We start from the raw sequence: 17,270 nt of genomic DNA, 5'->3' as shown, positions 1-17,270 counted from the left end.
TGTAACCCTATGTCGTAGACCCTAGATATTTCAAACTATGTCTTCTTTAAGATCAAATAACCTAAGTTTAAAATATGAAACGTTTGCATTATCAGACCGTAAAGATATAGAAATTAGAAAATTTAAGTTTGTGGCAAAGACTCAATTCTTTTAAATCTCCTGTTGACTATAATGAAAAATACTGGAAAAAAATTACCAATGTAAACTTTTTTTTTAATAGTTTCAACAATAAATATTTCTTAATCCTGCTTAGGCATAACTCTCTACAGGGCGGCAGCCAAGAAGTTTTCCAATCACCAAGTATATTAACCCAAAGATGAACATCATGAATTCTGAAATAAATCAGCATTTGACAGAATAGTTACTCTTGAGTTGTGTCAGTCAAGTCTAAACCCTTTGTACTAGTGCTAATTAAAGTAATAACTAGTATAAATAATATTCTGTGCAAGAGAAGAACATTAATTAGTATCGAAAACTAAGGTAGCACCTTTTTTCATGTCATTTTAAAAAGAAATTAGGATTATAAATGATTTAGAAGTTTTACTTCAAGTTAATTGTGACATTTTTAAAATTGTCACATATATAGATAAACTAAAATGTATGTTTCTCTCAAAAAGTGTTAAACACCTTCAAACTTTTACATCCTGATCTCTAAATGTTTAAATTACTGTCTTGGCATAGCAACGAAAAATACAGTTTGTTTTATACCATGCATTTCAACATACTCCCAGACCCAGACGTCTATATCTTTGTAACCTACTTTCTATCTAAAGTTCAACTTAGTCAACTTGGCTGCGCGCCAGACCAATCCTTCACCAGTTTTTAACCATGAAACCATTTTTATCGACCAATAACAGACCAAAATTTGATGTACACTCGTTTATTTATCCCATGAAACCATATATGTCAAGGAATTTCAGTATCTATAGTATGTTAGCCTTTATATATTTGTGCGCAAGTGTAACCTCTTGTGATTTTTCTAGTATAAAAGCTTTGTAAACTTTGTATATTGTCACTCTATTCTCTACCTTTGTGAAATACATTCTGACAGATAAAAGTAAGTTTTTTTAAAGGGAGTGTTCGCGAAAAATGAAAGGGGGTATAGGCTTAATGCGATAAAAAAGCGCTTTTTTATCGCATTAAGCCTATACCCCCTTTCATTTTTCGCGAACACTCCCTTTAATAGTTCTACTTATAGAGTCTATAACCAGAAAGTGTCCATCTTTGAGAGTGTTGAACAAAGAATGTTACAGTATTGTAAATCAAATCTCTAGAAACATATCCTTGAAATATTAGCGAAAAATCAGAGTTTTTAAGCTCTCCGCATTGCTTAGACTTTGCGTTGCTATTGTCTTTACAAAGACAGTTTTTGGGAAAAGTTTCAGAGTAACAACATATGGACATTTAAGCCTAAAACATACAAAGGAATTGAGTTTTTGTCACAAACTCAAACTTTCTAATCCCTATATCTGTGCAACATTGGGTTTCAAAGATATAGAAATTAGAAAACAAGAGTTTGTTGCAAGAACTCATTTCCTTTACATCACTCTAAAATTTGGACTCTTTCTGATTATATAAGATATATTAAAGCTTCATTTCTAGTAAAATATAACACCCACCAAAAAACCTAGTTTAAACCTATTTTAAAGGCCGGAACTGTCAAATGACCCTCCCCATATCATTATTCATGTTTATCATTTAGAAAACTGATTTTTTATATTGTGGTTTCTCTGCAGAAGTGAATTGCGCATTTTTAATACAGGAAAAAATAAAGAAATTATCAGTTTTAAACCTATAAAAACAACAATATTTCCCACATTATTGATCAGATAAAAGTTTCAAGGGTATCATTGTAAATTGGACATTACCAACTTTGAATGAAGGATCACTTAAAACTACGCTAACAGTCCCTTACATAAGGCATTTTTTTGTTTGTTTATGAAAGTTATTATTGAGCCTCCAAACCAAAGACCCAGTCTCCACAGATGACAGAAGGTCGTGTAAGCTCTGTAATGTTAAACTTCATGTTTAATTTTTACAAACCTTTCCGGTCAGTTCATCTATCTCTTTGCTCATATATATAGCTGCAGCCAAACGGCTGGACCGAGTTGGCTGATTTTTTTAGGGACCCCATGGGTACCCTGGGGGTTAACATAGGCAAAAAATTGATTTTTTTTAAATCGAAATATTTTTCTTCTTTAAAATTCTATTTTTTATTATTTCTAAACTCCAGCTAGTTCTGAATTAAAACATATGATGTGCAATTCAACACAATATTACCATAAGAGTTCTGTGTATGCCTTTTTTATATAATAGAACTCAGACTTGATTTACCTACCTCCTGTTTCCTAAACTTCTTTATTTATAAATCCCAGGAGGAAAACATCTGTTTGGAATCTCTGAGAGAGTATCCGACAAACATATGTCAAGTAAAACTGGGACTGAGTGGGAACGTTCATATTTTTTTCAAAACGTTTGTTAGTTAAAAACGTTTGTTAGTCTAAAACGTTCAAAAGACCAACTTTTAGATATCCGTAATAACTAAACGTTCCTTTCAGTTAAAGGTATCTTTCATTTTTTTAAAAGTTCCAGTTTACTAATCATCTCAATCTTAGTAACAATGTTAACAATTGGTGTATCCATTAAGGAAAATAACAGCTAAATTTATCAAACCTAATTTTATTTAGAACCTCACATGGCCCAGTGAAGAATTTACAATATTGGAGGTGTTCTTTATGCATGAACTGCCTGAATAAAAATTGTTTAAATATCTTTATATTTATATTACATTACTTGCTTTTTGTCATTTAGGTTAAAACTCAAAATTATGGTGTGTACCTAAAAAATAATATTTGTGAACAAAGGTGTATGTTAAAGTATGGTAAATTATAGTTATCCCTTGATTATATTTTGAAACACAGTATATGAATGCAAAGTGATGTTCTTGTTTTTCCTTAACTAATTTATTAGTATAAAGAAAATATTATAATCAATGATATACATTTAACATATTATGTTTTTCAAACAACAACATAAGAAGGGTAATTAGAGTGTCCGGATACACACAATATTATGAACAGGAATTATTTCCTATAGCCCCCTCTCCCTGTCTACAAACAATTACATTATATTTTGATACATGTATCTTTAACAGACCTTAACGATCATTAACTCCTACCTCTGTTAACAATACAACTAGTTTGAAAAAAAAACTACTAGATAGTTTTTTATGTAAAAAAGATCCTTTTTAAAAATGATCTGGTTCTGTTGTTTTTCTTCGTTAAAGTAAAGATCTTGAAAAACTGTCCATCCCGAAGTGGGACAAATTCTAATCTAAGCAATACAGACAATTTAATTTAAGGCATCAGGTAATTCAAGTAAGCCTGTAGCACATCCCCCAAAAAATGAAATTTTATTAGCAAAATTTGCATTAGGCTAAATAATTTAATTAATATTTGTGACCAGATGATAACTGAATTTTTAAATTAAACAAGTCACTAAAAACAGTTTTAAAATTGTTTAAAAAGTTTTAATATTGGAGCTCTCTGAAAATGTACTTCAAGTAACTTTCATTTTAAGTTCTTTCAAAGTATATATATTTAATTCCAATAGTGACAGTTATTTATTCAAAGGTGTTTACAATAGTTTTTGATGTTTAAATGTTCAACTCCTCTTTAAGATGATCAGCAGCCAACAAGTTGTCCAATCACCAAATATAAGAATCCAGTAAAAGCAAAGAGAAATTCTTAAATAATAAAAAAATACTTAGATTCATTTTCTTTTAAGAAAAGTTTATTATACAATTTTTCATTTGATTTATTGAGTTTTATGAATTATGTGCTTCACCTATAAAAGTTATGATTGAACCTCCAAACCAAAATCCCAGAACACCTCCAACTTCAGACAAAACATCATCTAGGCTCTTCATGGTTAAAAAATATTTGGTTAATGGTGACTGATAACAGCAATGATTTTTTTTTGATGCAAAAACATAAGATAAGAGCTAAGTAGTTTGAACTAAGTAATTCTTATTCTTTCAGTCTATGTACATGAATACTGTAACAGATTTTTTATTTTTTAGCAACTTATTACATATATATATTTGCTTTTGTAACACATAAACTCAATCTAGTTAATATATTTATACATATATACAATAAATTAAATTATTATCATACGAAGATTCTCAACTACCAGATGTCTCACAAAACATGGCGTTGAAAGACAACTTAAAGATCTACTTTGATCTTTGATATGATTCATGGCATGCATTTATTTGTTTACTTTTGCGAATATGATACTTGAAAGAAAAATCCTTTAGCAAATTATCTGAGTTATAATTAGACTTTCATTTAGATTTAGAATATTTTAAAATCTACAGCAATTTTTAAAGCACGCAATTGCAAACCACATTTGCCAGGACTAGTCTGATTAGTGAAGTTTTGTGATTATTGTTACCAGAATTATTGTTACAGAAAAAAATAATGAAAGAAAGCGGCAAACTGTTTAAAAATCAAAGACAAACTTCAACTAGTTTTTAAAGGGAGTGACAGGAAATGTATGGTGCAGGTTGAACTGAATATGTAGTATTGTTGACAATTCTTTTAGGATTCATTTGAGGCATATAAAATTATTCTACGTCATATATTCACTGAGTTTGATTGCAAAGTCGACTTTCAAATTCATCCGTTTGAGTGGGTACGTTTTGAGAATCTTTTTTTTTAAACGTAAAAATCGTAAAAAAATCTACAGTAAACTAATTATTTGTTTAGTCCACAATACTACATATTCAGTTCAACCACCACACATTGCCAGTCACTCCCTTTAAACTGTTATGTTTAGTGAGACACCCTGTAGTTATATTTTTCCTACCTGTCCATTAAACTTAATTACAGTGTGATCCATTCCCTCAACAAATAGTGTTAACATGACCAATGTTACATTACGCTGAACCACACTGTTTACTAACTTTGTTATTTCCTAAAGATTGTAAAAATCAAAATATGCAAGGTGATTTATAAAAGCCGTTTTTTTAATGTTCACCAAAACAAAACAAGGTGCAACAAAAAGATAATTTAAATATTTATTAATTTGTTATTACATGATATTTGATAAAGAAATTTATCATTTCAAGAATTGTTAATCTTTCTCTGCTTAAGGAGGCTCTCAAACAGCTTTAAAACTTAGAACCTGATATTTGGCTAATTTGACTTTTTTTACATCACATGGAGGACAAATTTAATATTTAAAAGCTGGAATTGTTTCCTACGAGATTCTCTCATAAATGTAGAGTCCTTCAAAGATATTACAACTGAGCCCGCGATTTAAAAACATTGGGAAAATTCAGCTCAGGTCTAAACTGTCGTTGGACCTCATTTACAGCTTGAGCTTTCGGATTCAAGCTGCATCTTATTTTGCACAAAGTTGAGTTAAAAAACCCCTATTCTAATATTCTATTTGGCGAATTTTCATGGTAGGAATTGGTGCATTGCAGGTTTTTATGAGAACAAGATTCAACATTGAGCCTTATTCTCCACTAAAACCAACCAAGGTCGGTTTTATTTTTTAACTCCTGAAGTCGAGCCGAAGATCTTGCAGCTGTCAATCCTGTGACACAATCTGGAGTCAGAGTTGGGTCTAAGATTGGGCCTTAGAGTCGGGTTTAAGGAATTACGGCGAAGTTTTAAACTCACACACTGCGGTCAAAATCCATAATTAAGAATTTTAAAAAAAATTTAGGAATAAAATGGAGAAAAATGTCAAAAAAAAACGCCATATTTTTTACAATATTAGACCTGTTTAAGGGAGACCTGTAATCTGTTTTTATGTGTATAGCTATTGTTGCTTTGTGAATTATAAAACGTCAGACATTGGGAGATTTTCTTAGTCAATATTGCAGATTTATTCAATCAATTAAGCACAAATGAAAAAAAAACTTTTAAAATCACCCTGTATGGTTCATTAGATATATGAAACTTGAACCTGTCCAATTCGTCCAATGGCTTCTCAAACACTGAAGTTATTTTTAGCAAATTGGGATTTATTTTAATATTATTTCGAATTACAGTATTAAGTCACTATAGTTATTTAACTGTGTTGCAAGGCAAAGATGATCTAGATGATATATCAGATTATTTTGTTTATATAAAAGACTGAGAGCTATGTAAACTTAAAGTAAAACCTACAAGAATCAAATTTCTATTAGGAAGGATATAAGCGTATAGAGGAATTGATCCAGATGAGGGCTCTTCCTATTTCCCCATAGCAATTTTTAGTGTGAATATATGTAAATATGTAAAGTGTTTATCTATAGTGGAAAGAAATAATATTTAAAACAATTTTTAACGCTCATCAAAATATCTGATAACTTTTCAAAACTTTAAAAATATTTAAAAACTTTTCTAATATTTTCATTTTTAGTAAACTTTAAAAATTTAAATATCTTTAAGGTATATAAATATACTGAGCAGATCCAGTAAGATTTATTGTAACTGCCTATTATTAAGCTAAAGATATAGGGAGATATTAATGAATAGCATAAGGAGGAGATTCTGGCCTAACCTATGTATAATAATCAAATACGCTCTCGGTACAGGTCCTGCACTGTACATTATAGTAAAGGATTAGCGTACATTATCTCTCTATAAACTGCAGTAATGACTGCACATACAGTTAAACCCTAAAGAAGCCATACATCGAAAGAATTCATCAAAAGACTTATTCTTCACTTTCTGATAATGGAATGTTGCAGATATTTAGCTTTTTAATTAAATGATTATATGGAGCTCTTTAAAACTGTTCCTGCATATTCATGGCTATTTATTTATTTTCGCAAATGCTAAGATTTACATAAATAGTATAAAACCCATTGAAAAATTGTCAATACAACATTTGATAAATTCTTTCGATGTATATAGCTCATTTAGGATTTAACTGTATCATACCGGTGTAATAACAGATGATGATATCTCAACCCTAAATTTCTCTTCTATACAATCTAACAGGCATGTTCTATCAGTTGTTCTGCTCTTGTTTCTACAGAATCATTTTTGGTATTAGTTCTTTTTCAGCAAGAATAAAAATCTTTGAAATGATTCAAATTTATAAAAAAGTTTTTTAAGTATATGAAAACAGCAAAGAGGGTTTAACAACAATTTATATGCTGATCAGATAATATGGTCAATAAAGTTTATAAGTTCTTGCATCTGAATTTTTTTATCTTAAATTTGTTTAGTATTCGGAACAACAAGTTTTTATTTTAAAGATTTATCTTAAAGTTAAAATAAATGAAAACTTCCTTCTTTTATTTCTATTTCATTTTTTTCAACTGTTTGCACATAAAAAAATTAACCTGCACTAAATAGGCTAATTTTCATAACAATTTTAAACTTGATTCCATTTCATTAAGACAAAAACTTTTAGTGCTACTATTAATTATTACATGCATTAAAGTTTATTTAGTAACCTGTATATCTGTAGATCGTAGTATTTAATGTATTCTAGTGGTGTACAGTTTTCCTTGGGAACTCCATTGGGTTGTGGGAGGATGGGAATCGTGCAGTTTAAAACACTGATCAAATGAAATTTAGGATTAATATCCCATTGAAATGATTATAGTACTCTGAACAGTAGTGTGTGTGATAGAAATAAAAAGTTTATTAACCAAACTTAAATCATTTTGTGTATAGGTTTCATAGTATTCTCAAGATAAAACCACCCAATTAACATTAACTGAAACATATACGTACAATTACAAAATGAAATAGTAGATAAAACTTTCGTTGGTAATTATTTCTATGTCACAATATAACAGCCCTTATTAGCGTTAAACGGAATAAAAGTCCCCTTTGCTCTATCTTGTTACTAGAAATGTATCCTGAGCTGAAAACTTTAGAATGGTGGATATCGGGATTAATGCTTAATCCACTCTTTTTCTTAATCTCCAGATTAAATATTGCTTGTTCTCCTCTCATTTTTAATCTTCAGATTAATTATCCGATCAAGATTAAGGATATCACATTCTAAAGTTTTCAGCTCAGATTTTGAAAGTAAATAGTCTACAGGTACGATGTGATATCTATGAACATTTTAAGGTTTACTGTAGCGAAGTACAAAGTTTTAAGCTATCTAATTAAAAGGTTTATCAATGGGATTTTCAGTCTGCAGTATACACTGATTACGACTGTAGTGTATAATATATAATTAAATGTTTAAATAAAAATTAAGCCTGCTGTATGATAACTGCTTGTTGTGAAGAAAACATTGATCCGCAGAGTAGTGCTCACTATATGGACTTACTATGTAGAAAACAATTTTTTGTGAAATGGATGATAACTTTTAACAAAAGATAAACATTCCATGTACAAGACTGACTACATTTATTTACCACTTTTATTACTCTATTGTGTAAAAAATCTAGTACTTATTTGAGTAATATCCCCTTCTGAGTTTTTTCTCAAACAGATTTAAACTTTTCATAAATATTTCTCAACAAGACTTGGATCACCCCCGCCAGTTATAACAAATAATAAATTGATCCAATAACAAATGGATTCAACAAAAATTTGGTTGAATAGAATATAGATCAGATAATGAATGAATCAGTTTAATTGGAATGGTGAGAAAGCAAATGGGTCAAGTGACAAGATATGGGTCAGGTGACAAATAAATAAGATCAGGCGCGCAACTAGACATTCAGCAAGGGGAGCTGGGGGGGGCAAAGAACAAATAGTTTGAGTGTAGCACGAAAAAAAAATTGTTGCCCCCCCTAAACATTTCTAGGGGGGGGGGGGTTAGAAAAATACCATTACACTCAAAAAAAGAATCTTTACCAATTCACATTATTTTGGGGGTAAATTGGGTAAATTTTTTCAGTTTGAGCAAATTTGTGTGAGAAAAATCTTAAATCCATATTTTAGGGCATTTTTCATTAAGGGGAAATCCTAAATCTTTGTTTTGGAGGCAAATTTTGTTTTGAGGGGGCTTTTTTCAGTTTAGGCAATTTTGTGTATGGAAAATCTTAAATATTTATTTCGGGGGCAAATTTTTTCATTTATGTGCATTTTCAAAATATATTTTAGTATTTAAAGAATGGTATAATATTTAGAGTTTATGATCAGAAACTAAAACCCCTCACCCCTTTCTCTAAGCCTGTGCGGAGTAGAGAACCGGAGAAAAGGATTAGTGCACCCAGGATCATTTAACAGTACAGACGTAGAGATAATTCTCCGTTTGTACAACAAAGCCTTGGGGAACTGAACTATTGGACTGCTATCATACTGATATATCTAAATCATGCCTACCAGGGAACTGAGGAGGACACTGGCCTCCTTCCACATCATTATGCAGGAATATGCATCCTCGGATTTCTCAGTATCATCAAGAGATTTATCTCCTATAGTTTTTGGAACTAGACCAATTGCTCTTGTACCAGCCCGTCTAAACTACCTATAAGGATACAGAGGAGAACTAGGATACCAGGATACCAGGGATAACAGATGCAGTACATCAGAGGCTGCTCTATACTCTCTAGTGTACGGAGACGCCACTCATTGTAAAACAGCTCTTCCTGGACCTGTTGTGGAACCAGCAGCAGAACCAGACGATTCCCCCCCCCCCTCCAAATTCTAAAAAGATATAAAAATAGAAATAAAAGGAAAAGGAAAGGAAAGGATAAGGAAAGTTACATATTTTAATATAAACTGGAGGTGGATTGTTAGTATTTTTCGACGATGAACAAACAACTTTTAGAAATAAAAATCTTATATTTATTTGTAATGTTAAAAAAAAGTAAAAAAGGCTTTATGGAGTGTGAAAGAGATATAGGTTCTAACGAAAACGGGCATTTTTTATCATCTTTTTAATTTGCGTCGTTTTTTGACATTTTTTTGTTTGATTATATCTTTAACTCTTTTTAGTCTTTTTATTCTTTTCTTTGTAAAGTCGTCTTTGCTTTCTTCGATTCTTTTGCAAACATAGCATGTGTTAGAATTAAAACACTCGTTCATCTGATAAAAATCTTCTATTACATTCTGTTTAAAATTCGACATAAGATTGACATTTGAAAGCTTAGAAAAGTGTCGTTTATTTTCATACCATATTTTAGGGAAATTGTAAGGGGGAGTAGTCCAATTTTAATAGATTTTATTCTAGGAATATAAAAATCATTTCTGTTTCTAAGATTTGCGTTTTTGATATTTTTTGATAGCATAAAATCTTTCTTAAATGTTGGGGGTAATTGATCTCCTTTTAATTGAAATAAAAATGTTATGACATTAAACATTTCTAATTTTCTGACGAGGAGTATATGTTTAAAGCCCAAAAAGCTTCCGCTGTATGACTTATTCTAGGTAACCCACATCAAAAGACGGATAGCTTTCTTTTGCGATGACTCTATCTTATCAATATTTTTGTTTGCAGTTAGCATTAGGAATGTTGAACTAAATTCTAAATGAGAGTGAAATTATATATGAGGTTTTTAATACTTAGAATTTCAAATTTTAAATATACCTGTTTAGTGTTCAGTGTTTTAAAAATACATATACTTTTGAGTTGAGATATGTACTTTAATGTAACAAGTGAATTATTTGAACACAAGTAAACCTTCCAGTAAACATCAGGTTAGACTTTTGATTTTTATAAATTGTTTCCTAAATCCATGTGGAAACTCTCATTTTCTTCATCCACACAACCATTCTTATTTTTCATAATCAATCCTAAATATTTAATGTTGGTTCTTATTTAAATCTACAATAAATAATTATTTAAAATGTTACCTTGTTTTTGGGCTGTTCGATCTATAACAGTTTTGGTAATCATAACATCATTGTTTGAATCAGGGGACAAGAGCTTAAAAATAAAAAATAAAACATAGTCCAATTTTGTAAAATAACAAATTCCATGTTTTAGCAGAATTACCTTAACACCTGCTTGCACTGCAGAGTAAACGCTTGATTTCTGAATATAAAATATTCTTAATTGCAAGAAACAGTAAAAATCCAAATTGACTTTATCTAACCTTCACTGTGACTTTTACATAAATTGTCTTATTATTAAAAGGTTGAAAATAGAATATTATTCTGCTTGCCTTTGGGATTACTGCTATGCCAACTCCAGAATATTTAATGGCTTTCCAGCTTGCAAGCTCTAGAAGATTGTAAAAGTATTAGTTTCAAAGAGAAAGGAAACTAAAAGAGTCTCATAATCCCCTCAGATTCGAAGTACAAAACATTAAAATATAGATAACTCTGAAAGTTAGTCATCAAGCCAATGCATATGCATGTGCTTCTTTCTAGCTAAAGTTTAAAAGAAGTAATTGACAAAATACTGCTAGATTTTAGTGTGAGAGAATGCACATTTAGGTTTGCAGTGACAACAGCCCAAGATTTAAGATCTTTTCTTTGTATAATTATACCAGTGTGTTAATTTTGCTATTGGCTGTTGGATTGTGTATCTGAGGAAGTTATGAGATAAGCTTTATCTCTTCATTTCCTTTCTCTATATGATTAATTTTATTGATTTGGGTTGCATTATAAAAACTAAGAAGATTTATGATATTTGTATATATTTGTCAATACCTGGTACAAATGTATTGCTACTTCTCTTAGCATTCACAAATAAGGTTATTCCGGACATACGATTGCCAAAACGGATATTGTAATCTTCTCGCATACTATAGCACTGTACAGAGTTTTATAAATGACTTATAATGCAATAGAGTAACTTTTTAAAGTATTTATGAGAATCTAGACAACATAACAAATTCCTGAAAGACAAAATCTAGAAAGGGAAACTAATTTTTCATGTCTGCCTAAAGACTATATAACTATCTACATAGTTATGGCCTGAAGTGGCACTGAAGGCCTAACCAAAGGTTTCCAAAGCAGGATTGCTCAATTTTTGCCTTAATTTTTATTATGATGGGCCAGGGGAACTCATTAAGAAAGATAAAGTCTATATTGGTTTTTAGCAAAGTTACAAAAAGAAGCATACCTTAAAATCCATAGTGTATTCTCCTGGGGTTGGGTTTCAAATTTGATAAATGTATTCTTAAAGTACATCAAACATTAAAAATGGTAAACTTTGACTTTTGTTCGAGAAAAAATGAGTTGTCTATTGATTAATAATTTTCAATAGCAGTTTTCTATGCTCAACCCGCAACCGGCAAACTTAGTATTCAGTGCCGGGCCTAAAGTTGTCAAGGATTCAGGCTGAAACTTTTATGTGTAGCAAAGGCAATGTTGGAAATTTACAGGATTAATTTCTATTTAAAAAAAAAGATTATATTTCTTACCGTTAAATAGATAATTACATTGTGAATCGGGTATGCAACTCCAAAATAAGTTTAAAAGTGTAACTAATATTGAAAATAAAACCCTAATCTTCATTTTTTTTGTTCTTTAAAATCCCTCCTTCATTGAAGAATTTAGCACAGCAGTTTCCAGAAACAGGAGCAAATCCTATCATCAAAAGTTTTATTTTATTTTATTATATTAAAGTCTTAAAAAGCAGTTTTTTGAATGAATTTAATCAATGTTTGGTTTGGTACCTGCCTGACAACCAACTATAAGTTCATCACAATTCTATTATTAAGTAAGGAACAATAAGAATACTATAAAACAACTTAATATGCTTCAGCCCACCCTAAACTAAGCTTTCAGTGATCAATATTCTCTGTCAAATAATCATTCAGAGGTCAAATTGATAGAATTTGAGCCGCTGCTTAAATTTGAGACGCAGCTCAAATTGTATTAAATGTTTCTAAATTTAAGACGGCCTTCTATTGAAACCGGTTTTTGGCGGATTTGAGACAAGGCTCAAATTCATTAAATTCGTACTCAGAAAACTTCATGTTATGTTAATACAAAAGATAAAAGTCACAGCTTATTGTTTCCTTAGTAACAGCATCCAGAAGCTTGATTGTATCATTGTTAAACCTAGCTAGAGTCTCAATAAACTCTACATCAAGCTCTTCAGTGCGGTTTTCAATCAATTCAATGTGATCTTAATAAAGAAACAAGATTAACTTATTGCATTGAGGTTGAGGTCATCAAGAAAACTAGCGTTAATAGATCGAGTGTTAAACAATAACCTGTTGACACATAAACATAATTAGAAAGATATGCTAACATTGTCTCACTAACATTTGCCTCTTGTGCCTAAAAAAAATAAGCATGTTGTTTGTTGTTCATGCGTCTTCTTTTTGTTCTGGGGAACAATGCAAAATATCATGAACTCTGTTATATACTGCTTGCACATGAGAGTTGAACCATCATTAATTTTCAGACTGGGGCGGAAGGGGATGTTGTTCATGCAAAAAATAAACATATTCTTACTTTTTTCTGACTGAATGGATTTGGATCACAGACTGCAAAGTTAGGGAAAAGTTGTCCATTCTTTAAGTCTCCTTCTTGAATGACAATCTCTGTGGTATATTTGGGATCTCTTATCTCAGCCTTCAAATTATTGTTTTCATGTCTTTGCTGGCTAAATGAGAAAAAGAAGGAAAATAGTAATATGTTTGTAGGCTTTCGAAATTTTCCAATTCAAAAAAATAAATTTGATACTTTATCTTGCCTGGATGATATAGACTGACATTGTAAAAGCATAAAAGAGGAGAGAATTTGAGAGGATAAACCAAATAATCTTTTTTCCAAGTCCTGGTTCATCTAGGATCCAATGGAACCCATGAGCTGATGTTGTAGACCAAAGAGTACGGATATACTTATCACTTAATAGAGGAGGTAAGAATTAGATATTTTTTTGTATTTAATACCAACACAAGGGCGTACACAGGGGGGGGTCAAAGATGCTGTGTTACCCATCCCCCTAGATTTTTTTACTTCTAGCATTCTACATAATCTTTTTATTTCAATTGTATTCATACAATATTCAATTTTAAAGAGAAAATGTCATTTGTTTTAGAAAAACTAGGTATTCAGTGTGTCTTTTTTAGTAACAATTTTAGCTGTTAACCATTGATTCAAAAGCTACCATCTTTCTTTGAAAATTATGTTTGGTGGATTTTTCTGTTTAAATTTGCGCCTTTTAAAGGGAGTGACCGGCAATGTATGGTAGATGAACTGAGACTGTAGTACTGTGGAGAAATTTTTTAGGAATAATTTGAGACCTATGAGAAGTTTTAACGGTGCATATTTGTTCAGCAAGATCGCAAATTCACTCTTTAAAATCCTCATAGATTTTTTTCATTTTTGAGGGATGATTTTGAGAATTGGTTTTTAAAAACTTATTAAAAAAACAATAACAAAAAACGTAGTATATATTCTACAGTAAACTTAATAGTTGTTCAGAAACAGGTTTAAAGAATAAAAATTAAATATCATCATCGAAAATAAGTAATATTATTCAGTATATTGGTTTCTGTGATCTGTGATTGTTTTTTTGTTCCCAATCATTTTCTGTACAGTGATCGGCGATTGTATCAATAAAATGAAGACGACTTTTTATTTAAGTTTTGAATGCTAACAAGCTCTTTTCGAATTACAAGTTTGCTCAGTTTAAAAGTAATCAAAGAGAATTTTTTTTAGTTGACAACTTTTTTTCAATGTTTATGTGTATCCATGCTGTTTAAAGGTTTGATATAAATCAAAACTTTTTATTGCATTGATATATGTGACGACGATCGATTCTAACACAGATTTATTGAGAAAATTTCAATTGAGTAATATGTTCCTAAATTATTGGGTGCAATCTACGACAATTCCAGATGTAAATCCTAGGGATTTCAAGATCAATGCTTTGTTCCCATAGGTAAGGCTTGTACAAATATTTCAGTCTACATCCCAGTACTTTTTACAGCTCTTTCTCTAGATATCTCTCAGAGTATAAATAAATGGGATTTATCATCTTCATAGGTTTATTTGTTAAGTACATCTGTATAAGTTTAATCAGTTCCTTTGATATCCGGAAAACTGGGGTTCAGTTGCTCCAGTTCAGGACATGTCTGAGCCACTTCCTCAACCTTGAATGTCTTGTTCAGCTGCTCCGGATCATAATCTATCTGAGCAGCTTCCTCAACTACACTATCTCGTTCAGCTGCTCTGGTTCAGGAGAAACTTCTACTATATTCCCAACTGCTCCTTTTACCTCGGGAGCTGCTTTTAGAGTCTCAGCTATGTTAGCTGTTCTTATCAATATGATATGCTTCTACTGTGTTCCCAGGTGCTTCCCTTGCAACCAGTTTGTGAAGAGCTGTTCTACTCAGAATCCTTTGGAGTAGAACAGTTTCTGTTGCCCTTGACTCAAGGACAATAGGGGAAGTGGCCTCTAATCCCCCATTCTGAATGCATTCCCCATGGGTATGTATCGGAATTCATCACTACTCTTCCTCCTCGTCTGAAGATAGTTCCACAACTTGATCTGCTTTATTCTCAGGTTCCTCTTCAGGATTGTGTGCTTCATCCTCTTGTTGTTGGAGATGTACTTCTACTCCTTCTGATTCACCATAAGGTAGTAAGTCTAAATCAAATTGTTCTTGCACTTTTGGACTAAACTGCAGGTCAACCTTCTAGTGAATGTACTTATCTTTTATTTACAGTCCAGGTTCTCAAAAGATAGATAATATTGTAACAGTGGGTGATTCTGTTGATCTTTTACGATCAGCGATCCAAGGATTTGTTGGATCGCTGAGATCATAGCTACCTAGGGGAATCATGCCCACTCCCCCCCCCCCCATCTTTTACCCTACGGTTGGACTTTTGAATCCTATTTTGAATCCTAACGGATTTATTTGAGTTTGCATGTGGATTCTATAAATAACCCAAGCGACGCCGAGTTTTCCGTTATCTTGAAGACCCAAGCGTTGGGGAGGGGACGGACCAACCACGGGGTAGCTAGGGTTAAATGCGAACTGAGGATGGAGCGAAATTGAGGGAAAAGAGTTAGTTGAAGACCAGCTCCCTAATTGTTAGGTTCCCTTGAAGATTCCCCTTATGCTGTAACTGTTCGATTGATAATATTTTGATTAGTATAGTATCGACCAATTTGAAGTTTGTATTTTTTGTATCTCTTGTATATAAAAATAAATTGTAAGAAAAACCGACTCGTTGAATATTTAGAAGAATTAGTGTATTGCATTATTGATTTTCTTTCATATACAATATGGTGACAAGTTCAAAAATTGGAAGCCCAAATAGCAACACTAGTTTTTTCTAATATTCGGCGAAATAGTTTTCTAGAATTTCGGGTCACCCTACCGAAAGCTAGAGTACTATCAGTAAGCTTGCGCAAACTGCGGCATTAAAAATAGATGCCAACTTATCCTACTGCACAGTTAACCGTTACTTTTCAAATTGTGAGCATTTAGCTTAGATTCAAGGTAAAATAATTTAATTTTCCCACTTTATAATAATTTTATAAGTATGGCGAAATATTTTTATCAAGCTTTAATATTATATTTCGACAGACAATGGTAGTTAATTTGACGCGAGTTAGAATAACATGTTAGGATTTCGAACGGACAAAATGTTTTTAAATTTCAAATTATTGTCCAAAACTGCTCCATTCTCATTTTTTAGGATGGATAACGATGCCCCTGAACAAAGGGGACCTGGGGTTAAACCAGATTGGTTCCTAGGTTGGCTAAGAGAAGTGTTCCTACCAGTGTCCCGCGATCCGTTAGCATCGCAAATTGAGCAGTTTGAGAATGCAGTTGAACAAATTCCCAACATCGATGAGGCCGTTAAGAAATCCCTCACGACGACGCTGTCCACAGAGGCTCAGATATTACGAGGGAAAGAAGATGACAAAACTCAGGTTCAAAAATTGCTCAAGACAACCCCGGCCATTCTCGACGAACCTTCTCCGATGCCCTGGAACCAGTTATCGGAGTCTGAAGCGAAGCTTATATCACGAGTCGTTGAGAATATCAAACAAGATTTTGCGACCAAATCTATCAAGTATTGGTCCATCCATTTTGCAGATCTTTTTGATAAATTCTTTGTAGCAAGCAGAATTGGGAGGATCGCGCTGGTCTATAATAGTTGCTCTACCAGTTTGAAGCAACGCCTCCTGGCGCTGGATGTTGGTAACGAAGCCAGGAAAGACTCCTACTCCTACCTAAGCCGTATTGGTGTAAACTGCCCCAAAATCAAAATTTGGGTTATATGTCGATATATCCGTGCGTTTGTGCGTTATCTTTTCTTTATGTGTGTTTTCAATTGAAAAATATCAATTTATTTTGCAAAAACGTGCGTTCTTGCGCCGCGGAAAAACGCATGAAAATGACATTAGAAAAAAAATTGGATAATGTG

General features: G+C 31.9%; 2 protein-coding genes across 2 annotated transcripts; both read right to left on the bottom strand.

Annotated features, from left to right (window-relative positions):
- Positions 1-3,579: 3,579 nt before the first annotated feature.
- On the bottom strand, positions 3,580-12,270 carry LOC111715476 (amiloride-sensitive sodium channel subunit beta). The gene is made up of 12 exons (XM_023490805.1): positions 11,992-12,270; positions 11,577-11,679; positions 11,087-11,145; positions 10,918-10,956; positions 10,776-10,848; positions 10,650-10,715; positions 8,228-8,297; positions 7,466-7,570; positions 6,945-7,035; positions 4,873-4,980; positions 3,847-3,922; positions 3,580-3,745 (listed from the first exon to the last, which is right to left on the bottom strand). Exons 1-12 carry the CDS (start codon positions 12,001-12,003, stop codon positions 3,684-3,686), a joined length of 864 nt encoding a protein of 287 aa, XP_023346573.1. The 5' UTR covers positions 12,004-12,270; the 3' UTR covers positions 3,580-3,683.
- Positions 12,271-12,361: 91 nt separating this feature from the next.
- Positions 12,362-13,729, bottom strand: LOC111715482 (uncharacterized; the record flags this gene model as incomplete). The annotated part of the gene is given in 6 exon segments (XM_023490813.1): positions 12,362-12,458; positions 12,548-12,581; positions 12,893-13,002; positions 13,091-13,157; positions 13,335-13,454; positions 13,576-13,729. Coding segments are annotated over 6 exon segments (568 nt in total), but the record flags the coding sequence as incomplete, so codon positions are not given.
- Positions 13,730-17,270: the final 3,541 nt, after the last annotated feature.

This window comes from Eurytemora carolleeae, unplaced genomic scaffold, assembly GCF_000591075.1.
Source record: "Eurytemora carolleeae unplaced genomic scaffold, Eaff_2.0 scaffold1798, whole genome shotgun sequence".
Classification (NCBI taxonomy): Eukaryota; Metazoa; Arthropoda; class Copepoda; order Calanoida; family Temoridae; genus Eurytemora; species Eurytemora carolleeae.
The sequence above is the reverse complement of the archived record's forward strand: the minus strand, read 5'-3'. Positions and strand labels throughout refer to the sequence as shown.

What these genes read in the sequence shown, in the direction of transcription:
- LOC111715476 (XM_023490805.1), bottom strand. An exon ending in GCATAGCAGTAATCCCAAAG is followed by an intron (nt 10,957 to 11,086) that starts GCAAGCAGAATA and finishes TTTTATATTCAG; the next exon opens with AAATCAAGCGTTTACTCTGC. An exon ending in TTCAATCATAACTTTTATAG is followed by an intron (nt 3,746 to 3,846) that starts GTGAAGCACATA and finishes TTATTATTTAAG; the next exon opens with AATTTCTCTTTGCTTTTACT.